This window comes from Notechis scutatus, chromosome 7 (genome assembly GCF_049901735.1).
Source record: "Notechis scutatus isolate UNSWTSFEM ecotype Mainland chromosome 7, rNotScu1.2, whole genome shotgun sequence".
In the NCBI taxonomy this organism is placed as follows: domain Eukaryota; kingdom Metazoa; phylum Chordata; class Lepidosauria; order Squamata; family Elapidae; genus Notechis; species Notechis scutatus.
The window spans coordinates 5,081,286-5,101,356 of NC_142015.1; the positions used below are offsets into that span (position 1 = coordinate 5,081,286).

General features: G+C 40.6%; 1 protein-coding gene and 1 long non-coding RNA gene across 4 annotated transcripts in view; both read left to right on the forward strand.

The window, feature by feature from the left end:
• Nucleotides 1-20,071, forward strand: part of LOC148130016 (uncharacterized) — a 333,127-nt gene that overhangs the window by 197,640 nt on the left and 115,416 nt on the right. The window lies entirely within an intron of this gene.
• The window catches only part of BIN3 (bridging integrator 3), a 128,362-nt gene that overhangs the window by 55,826 nt on the left and 52,465 nt on the right, over nucleotides 1-20,071 (forward strand). For 2 of the 3 annotated variants that reach the window (XR_015750299.1, XM_087969656.1), the window contains exons 3-6: nucleotides 2,093-2,133; nucleotides 8,516-8,577; nucleotides 13,971-14,107; nucleotides 15,830-15,870. Coding sequence is in view for 2 of the 3 variants with exons in the window: in XM_087969656.1 (XP_087825782.1) it covers nucleotides 2,093-2,133; nucleotides 8,516-8,577; nucleotides 13,971-14,107; nucleotides 15,830-15,870 (281 nt within the window). In the remaining variant the exon portion in view is untranslated. The remainder of the gene's footprint in view (nucleotides 1-2,092; nucleotides 2,134-8,515; nucleotides 8,578-13,970; nucleotides 14,108-15,829; nucleotides 15,871-20,071) is intronic. The other variant, XM_087969657.1, reaches the window with a different exon arrangement.

Here is a 20,071-nt window from a genome sequence, read left to right on the forward strand (position 1 = left end):
CCGTCTTGACAGTATGATGCTCCTAGCAGTTTAATCAAGATGGGCTTAGAACGCTGGAGCTCACTAAATGTTACAAATTACTGAAAGCTTTATTAGTCATTCTTTTGATTCTTCTCCTGTAGCCAAACAAGAGTAGGGAAATATATGCAAACAAAAATGAGAGCAATACAGATCAAAGCAATCACAATGATGATAGTTAGAGTTGCTGCCTTAAGCATCCTGGATAATACTGTATTCTTTTCCAGTCTTGCTGGGAAGATTCAGGCTTCAGTTTTGAAACACAAAAGGTCGAACTTTGGCTAAGTCTTGGCTAGGACCAAAAGAAAAAGCTCTTATCAAATGGATCAAACAAGGGTAGATAGGAGCAACTGTCCAGAGTTCTGAAAACGGGTCGTCTCTACCAGATCCATTCAGGCAGAGCATCTTCATATTTCAGCAGTTAAATTAAGCAAGAATAAACCAGAAAAGCAAATGTTCATGGTTAGTAACAAAGCTTCCCCAGTTCTTTAACCAGCCATTGTTTTCATCTCATCAGAAACCAAGCATCACCATTTCCTCTGGCTTAGCAGCACCCCAAAAGTGAAAATTATGCCGGCTGGACAAAGCTCTTGGATTAGTGTATAACTTCCTAAATTTTCTGCCTTAAATGTCAAATGGCTTCTAAGAGAGGGATTAACCCACCCAGCACATGATATTTGGGACAGGTTTGTTTTGCCAGGGTGGATAAAAATCGATGTTTTTTTTTAAATAATAATAATAATAATTTTTTTTAAAAAAACTGGATTTTTTAAAAAATTCAAATCAGATTTTTAAATTTTTTTATCAAATTTATTTTAATAAAATGCTTTTGGAGTAAAAAGTAAAGAAAGTAAAACAGATAGTTTTCTATTTAAGATCTATTAATAATTCAGTTTATTCAACATGAAATGGAGCTTAGTTATATAGCCTGAGGCTGTATATTCTACAATATTTACATTTTGGGTAAACTCATTCAATGAATCCAAGCTCTGCAAGCTAAATAGGAAACCTTCATTTTTGTTTTGCAAATAATAATATTAAAGATTCTAACTACCAGCAAGAATGAGCCCTTAATTTCAAGAGCACCTGTCATTTCAGATCCATCATGGCAGCTCCTGTTAGTGGGCATCCACTCGCCTGCTGCCTGCCACATTCCTCACCTTGTTGTGTCCCTGCTGCATCTCCAGCTATCCCATTAAAGTGAATGGGATTGTCAGTGAGTCAACAGCGGATCAGAGGAGGAGCCACTGCAGCACAGAGATGACAGTCACTCTTTAAAAATTATGATTTAAATCGAGTTGATTTAAATCAAGCCTTTCTACTAGTGATTTAAATCATGATTTCTACTAGTGATTTAAATCAACTTGATTTAAATCAAATCCATCCTGTTTGTTGCAAATGAGCTGCTTAGTTATGCATTAAATACAGTTCCTTGTAAAGCTGGCTTTGTCCCTGATAAGAATGGAATGGAATGGAATGGAATAGAATGGAATGGAATAGAATAGAATAGAATAGAATAGAATAGAATAGAATAGAATAGAATAGAATAGAATAGAATAGAATAGAATAGAATAGAATAGAATAGAATAGAATAGAATAGAATTCTTTATTGGCCAAGTGTGATTGGACACACAAGGAATTTGTCTTGGTGCAAATGCTCTCAGGGTACATAAAAGATACACTCATCAAGAATCATAAGGTGCAACACTTAATAATAGTCATAGGGTACAATAAGCGATCAAATCATACTAGGAAACAGTCAATATAAATCGTAAGGATACAAGCGACAAGTTACAGTCATACAGTCACAAGTGGGAGGGGATGGGTGATACGGAGTGATGAGAAGATTAATAGTAATAGTAGTGCAGACTTTGTAAATAGTTGGACAGTGTTGTGGGAATTAGTTATTTAACAGAGTGATGGTATTCGGGGGAAAAACTGTCCTTGTGTCTAGTTGTTCTGGTGTGCAGGGCTCTATAGCGTCATTGTGATTCAATTAACAACTGAGGCAAGGAAGGTCGTAAAATGCAGCCCTGGATTTTTAGCATAATTTGGATTATTTTTCCTTTCACAGGTTGAGAGAGATTTTGAACGGGAATATGGAAAACTTCAACAGTAAGTATTCTTAGCCATTTCATTCGGGTGGGTGTACTTTCTTGGCTCTTTTCTCCTTGCATTTCTTTCTTCCTTCCATTTATGTTCCTTTTCAGACTGACAGGCTCTCAGAGCAGCTTACGGAATAATAAGAAATTGCCCGTAATCAAAAATGACATGACATTAGAGGAGAGGAAACAAGATAACTTAAGCACCGGTGCTTAATGTTTATTGTTCCTATAAAGGCTTAAGTAGGATGGAAATGGGGCTACAGAGAGAGACCTAGATTAGGGGTCTCCAACCTTGGCCACTTTAAGACTGGTGGACTTCAACTCCCAGAGTTCCTTAGCCACATCCAGAATTGATTATCTTCTCGCCAACAGTTACTTATTTTATTTAGTTAGATACAGGACTCATACATTCACTCAAGGCAGTTCACAAATCCATAAAACATGGTTAATCCCAGTTTAGTCTTAGTCCTTCATTTCAGGATCTGATTTGTTTTTCAACTGCTTGGTAGCCATCGTTTCCCATGCCTGCCTTGTATTTGAACAATACACAAGAAAATATGAACCTTTTATTCATATTTCTCAACCGTGGCAACTGTAAGATAGTCTGGACTTCAACTCCCAGACTTCCTCAGCCAGATTTCCCCAGCATGGCTGATTGGAGAATTCTGGGAGTTGAAGTCCAAACATCCAACAGTTGTCAATGTTGAGAAAACCTACTACTATTGACCAGGGTAAGAGTCAACTATAATCAAGTGAGGTGCTATATTCCTCCAGTCTCCCCAAATCATAATAATTGCATAAGACACCATTGCGATATTCTGTGTGTGAGGGACAATAGACATGCAATTTTATCTGAGCTGTTCCTTCCCAACATTAAATCCATCAGCCTTTATTTACTGTTATAATGTCAGCAGTCTCCAAGATACAAGGGACTTACAGTATAGTTCTTTCTACTGTTCTCACCTAATTGACCAGTTTTCAGCAGTCTGAAGAGAAAAGCTCTAGGATTTCTCTTATTTCTTCATTGTTTGATACAGTTCCTGTTACTGGCTCGGTTGGGCAGGAATTCTGTGACAAAATTCTCTCCCAAAGAGGAAGTGTGAGCCACTGACATTCCCCTGTTGGAGACTGACTCCAAGGGAGAGGAGGAACAGCCGACAGGGAGTGGAAGTGTGGCTCCGGAGGTTGTGGAGGAGGCTGGGGAAGGGTAAGGCCGACTGGTCAGAAAGACCCAGGCCCATCCCCTCTCCATCCTAGGGCACGCAGGGAGGAGAAGATAAGGGAGAGACGTAAATGGCGTGGTCTACGGGGGAGGAAAGGGCATTGAGCCTCTTTATGGGCTGCAGCTGTGAGAACTGGTTGAAAGGATGGACATGCGTATGGACCAATGCTGGAAACAAAGCGTGGAAATATCTCTAGTCTGTCGTTCCTCTCTGAATTTGGCGTCCTTCCCAGTGTGTATTCCAATATCTGTGGATGTCTTCAAGCCCTTATCTTGCCTGGTTCCCTTAATTGCTTCAGTGTGGTTTGTGTTCTTTTTACTCTTTATAATTTATAGGCATTTCCTCCTTTTTGTAACTGCTTGTGGGGGAGTTTTTTGTTTCCAGTCAAGGATATTTGAAGCTTGGAAGCAAAATGAAGGAATAAAAGGGGCTTCACCTGTTTTTGTGACTGTTTATTTTGTATCCCACCCTGGGTCATCACAGCCACTTCTTTTAACTCTTCACTTGGAAAGTACGAATATTTGTTTGCACACAAGGAGAATATAAGAGAGGTCTCCCAAATCCATGTTGGTTTAATTAGTTAATTACACACTAATTAATTCATCTGTTTAATTACATGGTGAATATGCAACAAATACTTTTAGACAATGTATAGAAATGAACAGAATCCAGTGTCTTGGCACGAGATGGAAGTTAAGAGTTACACAGGAAAAGAAAAACATATTTTTGTTAAAACGATACAGTAATGATAGAAGCTGCAAGCACTTAGATCACATGCAGTTATTTATATGCTCACGTCCTGCATACTGAATTCCATTTGTGCTCTTACTTGATTTCTGTTCTGTAAGCTACTGGGGAGTATCCTTGGGAACAGGGATTTTGCCTTGATGCCTTTTCAGTGGTCCAGGCAGTCCTCATCTTACATCCAGTTGCTTAGCAACCATTCAGAGTTACAACAGATCTTCCTACCGGGTATTTATAACCTGGATTCAAAGTTCTGACGGTCCTACCACCAACATCACCACATTTATGAGTGTTTGCAGCAGCATCCCATTAGTGCATGTATGTCTGTGGATAAGATAGAGAAATAATAGACAGACAGACAGACAGACAGATATAGATGATAAATGGATGGATACATGATACTGTAGATAGATAGATAGATAGATAGATAGATAGATAGATAGATAGATAGATAGATAGATAGATAGATAGACAGACAGACAGACAGACACAGACTGGATGGATGGATGACAAATGGATGGATACATGATACCATAGATAGACAGACAGACAGACAGACAGACAGACAGACAGACAGACAGACACAGACTGGATGGATGGATGGATGGATGACAAATGGATGGATACATGATACCGTAGATAGATAGATAGATTGATACCGTGTTTCTCATATAATAAGGCTGGGTCTTATTTTTTTTTGAGCCCGAAAAAATGGCTAGGGGCGTCTTTTTTGGGGTGACTTAATTCCCCCCTTGCATCTTCGGCCGGGCGGCGACGGCTTGGATGTTCACCTCAGCGTTGGTGGGGCACTTCGTATCGGGGTCAACGCAGGCAGCACCATATCCGGGTGTGCAACAAAAGTACTTCCTAACGGCAAGCTCCCCCACCATTCCCCCCCATTTCGCATGTTTTAATATAGGTCTTAATTTGGGGGGAGGGGCTTAATTTCATTTCAGGCCTATAAAGCATGCTGGGACTTCCTATTGGGGGAGGCCATATTGTTGGAGAAACAGGGTAGGTAGGTAGGTAGGTAGGTAGGTAGGTAGGTAGGTAGGTAGGTAGATAGATAGATAGATAGATAGATAGATAGATAGATAGATAGATAGATAGATGATAGATAGATAGATAGATAGATAGATAGATAGATAGATAGATAGACAGACAGACAGACAGACAGACAGACAGACAGACATTGGATGGATGGATGGATGGATGGAGGATGGATGGATGGATGACAAATGGATGGATACATGATACCATAGATAGATAGATAGATAGATAGATAGATAGATAGATAGATAGATAGATAGATAGAAAAATAGATAGATAGACAGACAGACAGACAGACACAGACTGGATGGATGGATGGATGACAAATGGATAGATACATGATACCGTAGATAGATAGATAGATAGATAGATAGATAGATAGATAGATAGATAGATGATAGATAGATAGACAGACAGACACAGACAGATGATGGATGGATGATAGAGAGATGATAGATGATAAATGGGTGGATACATGATACCGTAGAGTAGATAGATAGATAGATAGATAGATAGATAGATAGATAGATAGACAGACAGACAGACAGACAGACAGACAGACATTGGATGGATGGATGGATGGATGGATGGATGACAAATGGATGGATACATGATACCATAGATAGATAGATAGATAGATAGATAGATAGATAGATGATAGATAGATAGATAGAAAAATAGATAGATAGACAGACAGACAGACAGACAGACAGACAGACAGACAGACTGGATGGATGGATGGATGACAAATGGATAGATACATGATACCGTAGATAGATAGATAGATAGATAGATAGATAGATAGATAGATAGACAGACAGACAGACAGACAGACAGACAGACAGACAGACACAGACTGGATGGATGGATGACAAATGGATGGATACATGATACCATAGATAGACAGACAGACAGACAGACAGACAGACAGACAGACACAGACTGGATGGATGGATGGATGGATGACAAATGGATGGATACATGATACCGTAGATAGATAGATAGATTGATACCGTGTTTCTCATATAATAAGGCTGGGTCTTATTTTTTTTTGAGCCCCGAAAAAATGGCTAGGCGCGTCTTTGGGGGTGACTTAATTCCCCCTTGCATCTTCGGCCGGGCGGCGACGGCTTGGATGTTCACCTCAGCGTTGGTGGGGCACTTCGTATCGGGTCAACGCAGGCAGCACCATATCCGGGTGTGCAACAAAAGTACTTCCTAACGGCAAGCTCCCCCACCATTCCCCCATTTCGCATGTTTTAATATAGGCCTTAATTTGGGGGAGGGGCTTAATTTCATTTCAGGCCTATAAAGCATGCTGGGACTTCCTATTGGGGGAGGCCATATTGTTGGAGAAACAGGGTAGGTAGGTAGGTAGGTAGGTAGGTAGGTAGGTAGATAGATAGATAGATAGATAGATAGATAGATAGATAGATAGATAGATAGATAGATAGATAGATAGATAGATAGACAGACAGACAGACAGACAGACAGACAGACAGACAGACATTGGATGGATGGATGGATGGATGGATGGATGGATGACAAATGGATGGATACATGATACCATAGATAGATAGATAGATAGATAGATAGATAGATAGATAGATAGATAGATAGATAGAAAAATAGATAGATAGACAGACAGACAGACAGACAGACAGACTGGATGGATGGATGGATGACAAATGGATAGATACATGATACCGTAGATAGATAGATAGATAGATAGATAGATAGATAGATAGATAGATAGATAGATAGATAGATATAGATAGATAGACAGACAGACACAGACAGATGATGGATGGATGATAGAGAGATGATAGATGATAAATGGGTGGATACATGATACCGTAGAGTAGATAGATAGATAGATAGATAGATAGATAGATAGACAGACAGACAGACAGACAGACAGACAGACATTGGATGGATGGATGGATGGATGGATGGATGGATGATGATGACAAATGGATGGATACATGATACCATAGATAGATAGATAGATAGATAGATAGATAGATAGATAGATAGATAGATAGATAGAAAAATAGATAGATAGACAGACAGACAGACAGACAGACAGACACAGACTGGATGGATGGATGGATGACAAATGGATAGATACATGATACCGTAGATAGATAGATAGATAGATAGATAGATAGATAGATAGATAGATAGATAGATAGATGATAGATAGATGACAGACAGACACAGACAGATGATGGATGGATGATAGAGAGATGATAGATGATAAATGGGTGGATACATGATACGTAGAGTAGATAGATAGATAGATAGATAGATAGATAGATAGATAGATAGATAGATAGATAGATAGATAGATAGATAGACAGACAGATAGAATCGATAAATAGAGAGATGATAGAGATGATGGATGGATGGACAGATGGATGTGGAGAGAGAGAGAGAGAGAGAGAGAGAGAGAGAGAAAGAAACTTCTCCACATTAGACTCATGTCAAAATGTGTTGAAAATAAGGCTTTTCCAGCCAGCCTTTGGAAACCAGTGTCTATAGTTTGCTTTCTATAGTTGACAGTGGAGTTGTTTTCCGTTTTACTGATATGTTTAGAAATAGTATGATGCTTAATGGGTTTTTCATTATTCTTAGATTTGTAAGCCACCTCGAGACATAATGGTGGAAGTGTAGAAGTACTGTTACATTAAAAAGCAAGTTATCAGGGCCAAGAGAAAGCCTGAACTGATTTACATTAACATAATGACTCCCCAGGTATGCAGTACGTTCCCTCTTCTGTCACATTAAGTATGACAGTTGCTTTGGGAGTTCTGTATGATTCTTTGCAAAGCATGTACAAAATAAATCTGCAGAAGCAGGGTATCCATAGGGAGATCAAAGGACCACCTGTTTTTACTGCAGTTCATTGCAGGTGCAATTCATGTTAAAAAGGAACAAAGGATACAACTATGCAGTCAACAATCGTTTGTGCATATCATCACAGAAGGAGCAATTTTGGTCTAAGTGTGTTGGTCCTCCTGGGCTCAATGCATATAACTGTTCAGTCCTCCATGACAAATTGATGGAAAAGTTAGGGAAAGCAGAATTCTTGTTTACTAAAACTTCCATATCTGAAGATCTCCCAACGGTTCTTCCTGATCATGTTGGCCATGGAATATATATTCCCTGTGTTTGTCCTCTTCTAGTCTTCTCTGTTGGCTCCTACATATCACAAACCAAAATCCAGCCACTGCCTTCTCCCTTCTCCTCTGTTTCTCCTTTCTTGTCATTTGCAGTTTGTTTTGCACTGAGAAAGACACACACACACACACACACACACAGAGAGCTTTAATTATATGCGTTTTAAAACAAAACTATTTTTTCTATTTATAGGTTGGAAGATCAAACGAAGAAGCTCCAAAAAGATATGAAGAAAAGCACAGATGCAGATCTAGGTATGCGAATCTGCTGTACTAAGTGAGATTTGAGCCATTTTTGATTATTTTTTCCCCTAGGCCCCTTATTCTGAAGTGCATATTTAGCCACAGTTCATTAAGCCTCTGTTGAGGTTTTTTTTCCCACTGGTCAAAATGTCCCCTTCTATTAAAAAAAAAAAAAGTCTTATAAACTATATTTTACAAACTGATTAGCACAAAGGAATAACAAATACTTTCCAACAGCCTGTAAAAGAAAAATTATCCAGGGAATTCCTGATTAAGGCTGGATTTAACTTGGTTTGGACACTGTGATAAGCGTAGGAAGCAGGGAGTGAACTGGCAGTCATTTCTTCTGTTTGTTCTTTTCCTACTGACACAGCTGCTTGCTTCTGAGATTTTGGAGAGAAACATCTGGAGTCCAGGTGTTGATTTTCTCCTGCCCTTTTGTCCTTTTTGTGTTGTGTTCTGTGGCATCTCCAGTAGGAGCCCAATTCCATCCCATCCCATCAAAAGTGGCATCTAAGCAAACGAAGAGGAGAGAAATGTAGATAAAGAACTAAGTAAGGGCCCTAAAATAATGATAGAAATAGCCCAGCAGCTTTTTACAACTCCTAAAGTCGATAGTAGGTATTTTGCTATAGCTGCAGACTGTAGAAAACAAAACAAAAAGTATACTCCATGTTCCTCTGATCCTAAAAAAAAAGTCCCTGGTCTTCTTTGTTCTCACATTATTTTGAAGATAAAATTAATGCATGGCCAGAGCAAAAATCAAGCCGAGAATGAAATGAAACAAAAAGGCCAGAATGAAGGGGGAAATGCACATTTTTTTCCTAGAGGAAAAAACGGGATTTTGTCATCAGTGAAGCCATAAATGTCACTTCCCCAAATGAGAAAGTGAGGAACAGTTTTAAACTTTAGGGTAGTTCACTGTCTGCCTCCTAATAATGAATAAAAGCATTTAAATAAATTCTGTTTTCTTTGGTTTTCTTGGAAACCAAAAAGCTTTTATGAGTCTGAATGTTCATGTAATTTTCTGAACACAGGATTCATCTATGCATAAATTCAGAATTTGAACTTCTTTCTGGTTCTGAGTTGACCCAGAAATTCTAGTAAAACGCAGAGCAATCATCTGTACCATTATGGTTTTAAATATGAAAAGCTGGTACTCTGCTTTTCCTTATAAATGGAGGTAGCATTAGCCCCCAAATTAGGAATATTTTTCCCTTTCTCCTATTTTCTGCCTTCCTTCCTTCCTTCCTTCCTTCCTTCCTTCCTTCCTTCCTTCCTTCCTTCCTTCCTTCCTTCCTTCCTTCCTTCCTTCCTTCCTTCCTTCCTTCCTTCCTTCCTTCCTTCCTTCCTTCCTTCCTTCCTTCCTTCTTCCCTCCCTCCTTCCCTTGCAGAGAATTCCTTTTCCTTCTTTTCAAGGGGCATCAGAACTGGATCAGCCCCGAAGGATTCGTAAGAAGACGCTTCCCCCCAGCCTGCTCCTTCTTCAGCTCTGAAGCATCGTCACAAGTTTACCTATTATACCACCTAAAAGCCACACATTATTTTGCATTTAAAGATGCACCATCCCAATCTCTGGAGCTGGGGCAATCCTCTTCTGTTTGGTTTGTCCTTCTTGCTGGTAATCGAAACTGGAAACACTCGAATCCGTTCAAAGGGGGTTAGAGGAATACATCCAAGCCCACTCCTCTCTTATAAATAATTGAGAGATGTACCAATGTAAGCTGCCAATGAGCCGTTGCCAGAGCCAAGAACTGAGACTCCCTTCTGTTCTCTCTTCCCTACTCTCTCTACGAGTGTCATCAATCTCCTAATGTCATCAGTGTCCAATGATGGAAGATTGATCACTTGATATATTCTAGAATAATGGAGTTAGGACCTTGGAGGTCTTCTGTTGTGGAGCAGGAGAGCCTGTATCATTCTTTACAAATGGCTGTCCAGTCTTTTTTTTTTTTTTTGAAAGCCTCCAGTGATGGCGCATCCACAACATCCGAAGGCAAGCTCTTCAACTGGTTGATTGCTCTCACCCTTAGAAAATTTCTCCTTAGTTCCAGGTTGCTTCTCTCCTTGGTTATTTTCCAACCATTGTTTCCCCTTCTTGCCTTTTGGTGCTTTGGGAAATAACTTGAGCCCCCTCGTCTTTGTAGGGTCACTGTGGGTTCTCACAGCAAAAAAAAAAAAAAAAAGAGTAGCTGTTAGGCAGCATTGATATATGCATCTGAGAAACAAGTCCTATAATTTCTGAAGTCCGTGTATCTCAAAATGACTGCAGGTCACAAAATATTACCCATCGGAGACAAAGTAGGGACACTTTTCCCAGCCAGCCCTTGTATCCCCCCGAGAATGTTCTCCCTGTCATTTCATCCTACATTTTCCTTTTTTTTTTTTTTTCCCCTTTCTGGAGAGGTGGGCACATCTATAAGCAAAACATTGAGCTAAATGAAGTTCAAAACTCGATGGTGACAGAGGGCTTGCGTACCAATTCATATTAATTCCTGTTAATTTTAAGACGTGCATCCTATCTTTAAAAAGTCTTCAGGGACCCAAGGGCAGCCAGAAAGCTGTATGAGTACACATTTATGCCCTAGCGCCTGTGAAATTTGAACCCGGGTTCAGTTAAAATTCATGGATGCTCCTTTGCAGAGAAGAGCAACAAAAATGATTAGGGGACTGGAGGCTAAAACATATGAAGAACGGTTGCAGGAACTGGCTATGTCTAGTTCAATGAAAAGGAGGACTAGGGGAGACACGATAGCAGTGTTCTGATATCTCAGAGGCTGCCCCAAAGAAGAGGGGGTCAAGCTATTCTCCAAAGCCCCTGAGGGCAGGACAAGAAGCAACAGGTGGAAACTGATCCAGGAGAGAAGCAACTTAGAACTCAGGAGAAATTTCCTGACACTTAGAACAATTCATCAGTGGAACAACTTGCCTTCAGACGCTGTGAATGCTCCAACACTGGAAGTTTTAAAAAAGAGATTGGATAACTATTTGTCTGAAGTGGTGTAGGGTTTCCTGCCTAGGCAGGGGGTTGGACTAGAAGACCTCCAAGGTCCCTTCCAACTCTGTTATTCTATTCTAGTCTAGTCTAGTCTAGTCTAGTCTAGTCTAGTCTATTCCAATTCCATTCCCATTCCATTCATTATTCTATTCTATTCTATTCTATTCTATTCTATTCTATTTTATTCTATTCTATGCTAGTCTCTTCCAATTCCATTCCCATTCCATTCCCATTCCATTCCCATTCCATTCATTATTCTATTCTATTCTATTCTATTCTATTCTATTCTATTCTATTCTATTCTATTCTATTCTATTCTATTCTATTCTATTTTGTCCAACCTTGGTTCTGGGAAAGGACGCTCCTCTGCTTTGCTTTTAAAACTGTCCCCGGGACAAAATGTTCTAAAATGTGGTTATAACACCTTAGCAACCTAAATGTTTTCCCCGTATATAAATCTAAACTGCATTCGTTGGGATTTTACACCTTGCAAACTTTGCTTTGCCTTCATTATCTTGTCACAGCTGCCAGAGGTTTTTATTTTTTGGGGGGGGGTTGTAAAACTACCGAAAGCTGCGAAAGCTTAATCGGTTGCGATTTGTTACGTTTGAAAGAGCTGCGGTGAAACTGTGCAGCCCTTAACAGCTCAGAAAAGGCTGCCTCTGCTTGTCTAGCCACTTCTGCATCTCCTTCAAAAGGGGCCTCAACTCGTGCACTTTTAATAAACGGTGCATTGAAATAATGTGGACTTGATTACACATGAGTGTTCATCCCGATGTTTACCCAAATTCATTAATAGCTCTTCTTCCAAACCACCAGTTAGCAGTTCCTGGAAGTTTTCCCATTAGCATTTTTATGCACTCTGGAGTAGCTCCTCTTTATGTTTCAAGCTTATTGTGAGGTCGGGAGACAATGAATGAATTCCTGAAAAGCTGGATTATGAATCACTTGACCTATCACCAGTTCAATTGAAGAAGCCAGCTTAAGAAAAGCACAGTTTGCTTTCCAGTCATTAGGCCGGCTGGCCCCGGGCAAGGAATAATTTCAGACCCTTATTTTTGCATTAGGAGAATGGAACAATGGAAGAACCACTTTTTATAAGGAGAAGGATCGTATGGGATTGTCTACCTCTCTCTAGGTCAGTGGGTCTTCAAACTTGACAGCTTTAAGACTTGTGGACTTCAACTCCCAGAATTCCTCCTCCAGTCATGTTAGCTCAGGAATTCTGGGAGTTGAAGTCCACAAGTCTTAAACCTGCCAAGTTTGAAGACCCTTGCTCTTGGTAGAGCCTAATAGGAATGACGATAAAATAATGGATGTAGTGCCAGTTATGTGGCCAGATGGGAAACAGTTACCATGAATCTGGGGCTCATAATCTTTTCTCTCCTTTCAGTACTATCCGGTTTGAGCTTCAACAATGACACTGCCAGCAGGTGGCAGCGAAGAGACACCATGCTAACTCTTTGCTGCCCTCTCTGGCAGTAGTAGTAATTTTTGTAGTCATGATCTCATGATATTTTTTGACGGAATTGCAGGAAGACATTTAGGAACATTTATGGCTCTTGTAAGTTATTGGGTCATACACTTGTAGAGGTTATTTGGAAGGATGGTTTGGGGAAAACAGTCTAAAGTGAGAAGTCCTTGATGTGCAGATGTTTCATGTTAGCAAGAAAGCAACCAAGCTCAGAGAGCACCCAAGGAGACCCCTCTTTTCAACCCTGAGCAATGAATATTCTCCGTTGTTGGAACCTAAGCTCAAACAATTATTTGAAGCTGGTTTATTTTTATTCGTTAGATCTAAGATTGCTGAAGTCACATTTTAGGAATTATGTTAAGATCAAATGCAGCATATGTGGACACAGTGGCTCAGTGGCTAAGATCCTGAGCTTGTCGATCAGAAAGTTCGGCGGTTCGAATCCCCAGTGCAGCGTAACAGAGTGAGCTCCTGTTCCTTGTCCCAGCTTCTGCCAACCGAGCAGTTCGAAAGCATATAAAAATTGCAAGTAGAAAAATAGGGACAACTTTGGTTGGAAGGGAACAGCATTCTGTGCACCTTCAGCATTTAGCCATGACGACCACAGAGACATCTTCAGACAGTGCTGGCTCTTTTGGCTTTGTAACGGAGATGAGTATCGGCCCCTAGAGCCGGAAATGACTAGCATGTATGTGCGAGGGGAACCTTTATCTTTACCAAATGCAACATAGTTAATCTAAAATGAAACTGAAAGCAATCAATCGGGACATTCACCGGAGAGGCAGTAGCTAAATGTAATTCATGGTAACATCTGCCTGTGTTGTCCAAGTCTTAAAGTTGCCAAGTTTGGGGACCCCTGATCTAAATCAATGTGTATCTCTTAACAGCATCAATCCTTAATCAATTTCTCCTTGAATTCTATCCCAAATATAGCCATGTCAAAGTCTGCTGTAAAAATCTCATCTGATCTCTTGGCCAATCCTCTTTGTGAACAGCACCCTCAATTTCTTGAAATGGTGATGGCTCTGGACACAGCAATGAAAAGAATGGATTCCTTTAACCAGGAGAAGGTACGTTTTGCTCTGGATCCATTCCTAAGGAGGAAGAAGTTCTCCAAGTTTGACATCCTTAATTGTGAAGTTTTCCTCGATTGTTCCATAGTTCTTGTCAAGATTGTATGACTTTTTACTAGAGGATGTGCAAAGAAGATACAGATGTTCATGACTGGTATTGTACAGTACCGGCAGCTACACCCGTATAGAGCTGTGTATGCATCTCTCAGGATTTTAAAAAATCACTTAAAGTGATTACAGAGTGAAATTTGAAATAATGACAAAGAACAAAATAGGCAATTAGTACTTAGCAATTTGAGATTTAGAATAGTAATTGCCACAGAACAGTCTTTCTCAATCTGTACTACTCAGGCTGGGATTTGCCAGCCAGGTGAATTTGCACAATTATTAGATGTAAATCAACTTCCAGAATTTAACAGAGTTGAGGTAATTATTTTGGCTTATCTCTTGTGGGTGGCACGAGCTGTATCAACCCAACTTCTGTCAGTGTTCACTGACTTTGGCTGTTTTCCTGAACTGATGGTATTGCCTTTACCAATAGTTCAACCCTGAACCTCATCTCTTCTCTATTGTTGATATTCAACTTTTGCCTTGTGTGCTTACTCATAATGGCTTTTTATATTTTGCTGTTTTGTTTGTTTTTAAAAAGTTTCATTAAAGGTTTTATAAACCTTTAACCATTTAACCAAAACAATTAACCATTGTTTTAAAAACAATGATTAAAACGAATACTGATGTAAAATAAAAAAGATCAAAGAGAAAGCTAAAAGCACAAGAAAGAAAGAAAAAGAGAAGAGCAAGAGAAAAAAAAATACAAAGAAGTTACTTCCAATCTTCTTTGTAGCAGCTATAAATATCTCTCTTACTCTAAGATTGCAACGTGACTCTTTTCTTTCTAGTACCTATCCTGTCCAGTCATCAAACCCATAAATCATTGAGTTAATTTTGTTCTGTTTTACATAAAAATATACATAAAAGGTTTCCAGCCAGCAATAAATATAGATATTATACTTTCTCTAACCAATGAAGTCAATTTGACCATCTCAGCAAGTTCCATCATCTTCACCAACTAGCCATTGTAGATATCACTATATCTTTCCATCTTTGTGCACACAGTACAAAAACAGAGTTCCATAAATTCCCTCACCCCCCAATTGTTGGTCCATCATTCTGGCTGTTTATATTTTGGACTAATTTTAAGATTTTTGTGTTATATTATGAACCACATTACCATAACAACAATCTCGTATGATGAGTACCGAATATAATGAACACTGACAGAATTGGAGCAAGAGTAGATCCATTAAGAAGCAAGAGAGCAAACACCAACGTATTTAGAGAAACCTTTACACTTAGCTAAACTGTTTTTTTTTTTGTAAAAAAAAAAATCCCAACAACTTAAAAAGAAGAAAAATTCTGGTGAAGATTTAACACACTCAGTAGCTACAGAATACTTCATTTAGCTGGAAATGAAAACATAGAAAGGAGAACCAGAGTGTAAAAGACAATATTTGGAAAATATGGAGTTGGATATAAAGTTCCATTGGTTCAAATCAGTGTTTCTCAATCTTGAAGATGTCTGAACGTCAAATCCCAGAATTAAAATGGGGAATTCTGGGAGTTGAAGTTCAGATATCTCCAAGTTGCCAAGATTGTGAAACATTGGTTCAAATGATCTGCCTTGTTGATTACTGAAAACATTTCTTCTTCTTCTAACAGGTGAATCAAATCCAAAAAACAGTCATAGAGCCCCTGAAAAAGTAAGTTGTGATGTTTCCATATAAGCAACAATCTTTTGCAATCTTTTACAGATGAACGTGATTTAACATGGGGAAAAGAAACTTGCTTTCCCTCAAGGCTTATTGGGTGAAACCTTCAGCTTGTGAAATTCTGCAGATCCCAACTTGTGCTTGCAAAAACAACAAACCCGGAATTTCTAGCCTTTGTTTTACAGAGAATGTGCAAGCAAAATACTGTAGTAGAAAAAATTAGGAGTGAGTGTATATTAAAAAAAAAATCACCATCAAGCTATTCCAACTCTTTTGCTCATTTGCTGATAGATTAAAACCTCTTCCATTATTTGTTTATTTAGTGCATGGCATACAATGTCAGGGAAATCTGCACATGCCAGATACACAATGCCGTCCTGACAGTCTAAATTGCTAATTCATTTTGTTTGGCAGTTGCATGCCTATTTTTGGTGCACCATAGGGGGCAAACTAGCTTCACACAAGTGTGAAGCTAGTTCTGCTCTCAGCAAACACGAACGTAGCTAAAAAAAATAAATATCCCCCACCAAAGTGGTACCCATTTCTCTACTTGCAATATTGCCTGCTAATTGCTGAGTGAGCAGGAGCTACGGAACGAGTGACAGGAGCTCACTCTGTCTCATGGAGCGGGACTCGAACCGCCCGAGTGCAGATCAATTCTGGCTGGCAGTTCCAGCGTCATTAAGCCTCTGTGCCACCACATCCCAAAAGCCAGGGGTGACAAACTCACGTCGTCATCACATCATGTATTGCAACCTTTTCCCCCTTCGCTAAACCAGGCCTGGGCATGGCCAGCGCGTGACACATACGGGCGGTGAGTTTGACACCCCTGCCCTACCCTATTGCAAAAAGGGGTTGAATCAGAGGTGGTATTCAGCAGGTTCTGACCAGTTCTGGAGAACCAGTAGTGGAAATTTTGAGTAGTTCGAAGAGCTGGTAAATACCACCTCTGACTAGAGATTTTATAGTATCCTTTCCCCTGCCACGCCCACCAAGTCACGCCCACAGAACTGGTAGTAAAAAAATTTGAATCCCACCACTGGATTGAATGTAACATTTTCTATATGAAAGATGTATTTCTATATGAAAGATTTAATTCATTTAATTAAAGCAGAGGTCTCCAAACTTGGCAACTTTAAGACTTGTGGACTTCAGCTCCCAGAATTCGCCAGCCAATATTGCTATGCTGGCTGGAAAATTCTGGGACTTGAAGTCCACATGTCTTAAAGTTGCCAAGTTTGGGGGCCCCTGAATTAAAGTATGTATTTTTGTTGTTGTTGTTGTTAAAGGTTTGGGTAAGTTTGAACAGATTTTGAAACTCGGTACACAATTCATTTCCCTGCAAGCTGCCCAGAAATCTCTTCTATTATTTGTCAGGCTTAAAATGGAACCAGTCATTCAATCCCTATCTAAATGAAGTTTCTTGAGTAGCTGGTCCCAGCTTTGGGGCTGGGGGAGAAGGTTGGGCAATCTAATTGCAAGAAATTTATCAACTTCCTGTTAGGAATAGCAGCCTTCTTCCTGAAACTGGAGGGGGGAAAAAGTAAAAAAAATATTCTGTTTAAAAGCGCATTTTAGCCATGCATATATTCAGATATTTATTTTATTTATTTATTTGATTTGCCAATTGTTTACAAGATAATAAGTATAAGTGTATACATAGTTGTGAATACATGAAATGGGTACATATAAGAAAAATAAAAGAAGAATAAGAGAAACAATAGGACAGGGACGGTAGGCACGTTGGTGCGCTTATGCACGCCCCCTACAGGCCTCTTAGGAAAGGGGTGAGGTCAATAGGAGACAGTCTAAGGTTAAAGTTTTTGGGGTTTGGGGAAGAAACTACAGAGTCGGGTAGAGTATTCCAGACATTGACCACTCTATTGCTGAAGTCGTATTTCCTGCAATCAAGTTTGGTGCGGTTTACTTTGAGTTTGTATCTATTGTGTGCTCTTGTATTGTTATGGTTGAAACTGAAGTATGCAGATATGCAGGGTTTTTTTTTTATTACTGTGAGTTTCTTTTTTGTGTTTCTTTTAAAACTCATTAGCATTTACTTGAGCATCTGAGGCTCTTTATAGAGAACTTCTATTGCTACAATCAAACGATTGCCGAAATCTTTAGATTCACTTTTGTTGTATTACAAGGAAGTTGTGTGAGCGAGAACAAAATGACTTTAATAAGACAAGCGAGTGAGGCAAATTGCTCAGTAACACCTTTTGTTTCGTGTGACATTTTTCCTGCTTCTCAGTGAAAGCAACATAGTCTAAGGCAGTTAGGGTTTATTGCCTGTTAGGAATGGATCGGGATTTGGGAACAAGGTAGTTGAAGATGCTCTGGAACTTTGTAGGATTTCTTTTTTTCCCATCTTCTTCCTCCAACCTCTTGGTTGAAACCACAGACAGGTTTAGAAGCTTGCTGGACAAAATTGACAGAAAGCTCTGGAGTTCACAGGAGGATTTGTCTTCTTCTATAGTCTTCCTCCACCTGATGTCCTTCAAATATGACAGGATTGGCAATCTCTAGGTAACGTAATCGTGGTGGTTAGGAATTGGGAGAGGATCTTTTTCTCCAACCCCATATTTTAGTGTGCTGTCAGCTTGAATGTTTGATGCAGATGGGAAGGCATTAAAAACTGAACAGGTTTTAAGCAGGTTGCCTATGTCGTCATGTAGAAAAATTGAGTGCCAAAATTGAGTATTTTTATTTGGGGTTATAGAGTTAAGGGAAACCTTGTCAGCATTTACGCAAAAGCTCATTATACTACCTGGAAAAGCAGATACAAATTAAAAGGAATGGTTTATAAAGCACATCTGGGTGAGGAAACTATAGAGTTTCCTGAGAATCATCTTGCAGGTATACTGTCTTTTTTGCTTCATAAGATGCACCTTTATGTCTCCCAAAAGTGGATGGAAATTATCTGTGCGAAATCTAAAGATTTTGGCGTCTTATGGAGTGAATATTGCCAAAGCCCTGCCCACCCGCCAGCCCCCAAGTGCTGGCCATTTTTTGCCTCCGCACCCCCCATTTTCAACCTACATGTACCCTGTTTGCGGCCTCCGCATGTCCCATTTTCAGCCTCTGCGCGTCTTGTTTTCAACCTCTGTGCCCTGCACGTTTTCAACCTCCGCGCGCCCCGTTTTCGGCCTCCACGTGTCCCATTTTCAGCATCCCTTCATTCCTCCCTCCCTCCGTTCTTTCCTTCCTTCCTCCATTCCTTCCTCCCTTCCTCCTTCCATTCCTTCCTCCCTCCCTCCATTCCTTCCTTCCTTCTTCCATTCCTCCCTTCCTCCGTTCCTTCCTCCCTCCCTCCCTCCGTTCCTTCCTTCCTTCCTCAATTCCTTCCTTCCTCTATTCCTTCCTCCCTCCCTCCGTTCCTTCCTTCCCCCTCCGTTCCTTCCTTCCTCCCTCCCTCCCTTCCTTCCTCCCTCTTTCCGTTCCTCCCTCCCTCCCTCCATTCCTTCCTCCCTCCCTCCATTCCTTCCTTCCTTCTTCCATTCCTCCCTTCCTCCGTTCCTTCCTCCCTCCCTCCCTCCGTTCCTTCCTTCCTCAATTCCTTCCTTCCTCCATTCCTTCCTCCCTCCCTCCGTTCCTTCCTTCCCCCCTCTGTTCCTTCCTCCCTCCCTCCCTCCCTCCATTCCTTCCTTCCTTCCTCCCTCCTTCCGTTCCTCCCTCCCTCCCTTCATTCCTTCTTCCCTCCATCCCTCCATTCCTTCCTTCCTCCCCCCCTCCGTTCCTCCCTCCCTCCCTTCATTCCTTCCTCCCTCCATTCCTCCCTCCCTTCCTTCCTTCCTTCCTTCCTCCCTCCTTCCGTTCCTCCCTCCCTCCCTCCATTCCTTCCTTCCTTCCTTCCTTCCTTCTTCCATTCCTCCCTTCCTCCGTTCCTTCCTCCCTCCCTCCGTTCCTTCCTTCCTTCCTCAATTCCTTCCTTCCTCCATTCCTCCCTCCCTCCCTCCGTTCCTTCCTTCCCCCCTCCGTTCCTCCCTTCCTCCTTCCCTCCCTCCCTCCATTCCTTCCTTCCTTCCCCCCTCCTTCCATTCCTCCCTCCCTCCCTTCATTCCTTCTTACCTCCATCCCTTCCTTCCTTCCTCCCTCCCTTCATTCCTTCCTCCCTCCATTCCTCCCTCCCTCCCTTCCTTTTTTCTCTTCCAATTCTCATGCTCAGCTCTATCCAGTCACCCAGATTCTATCC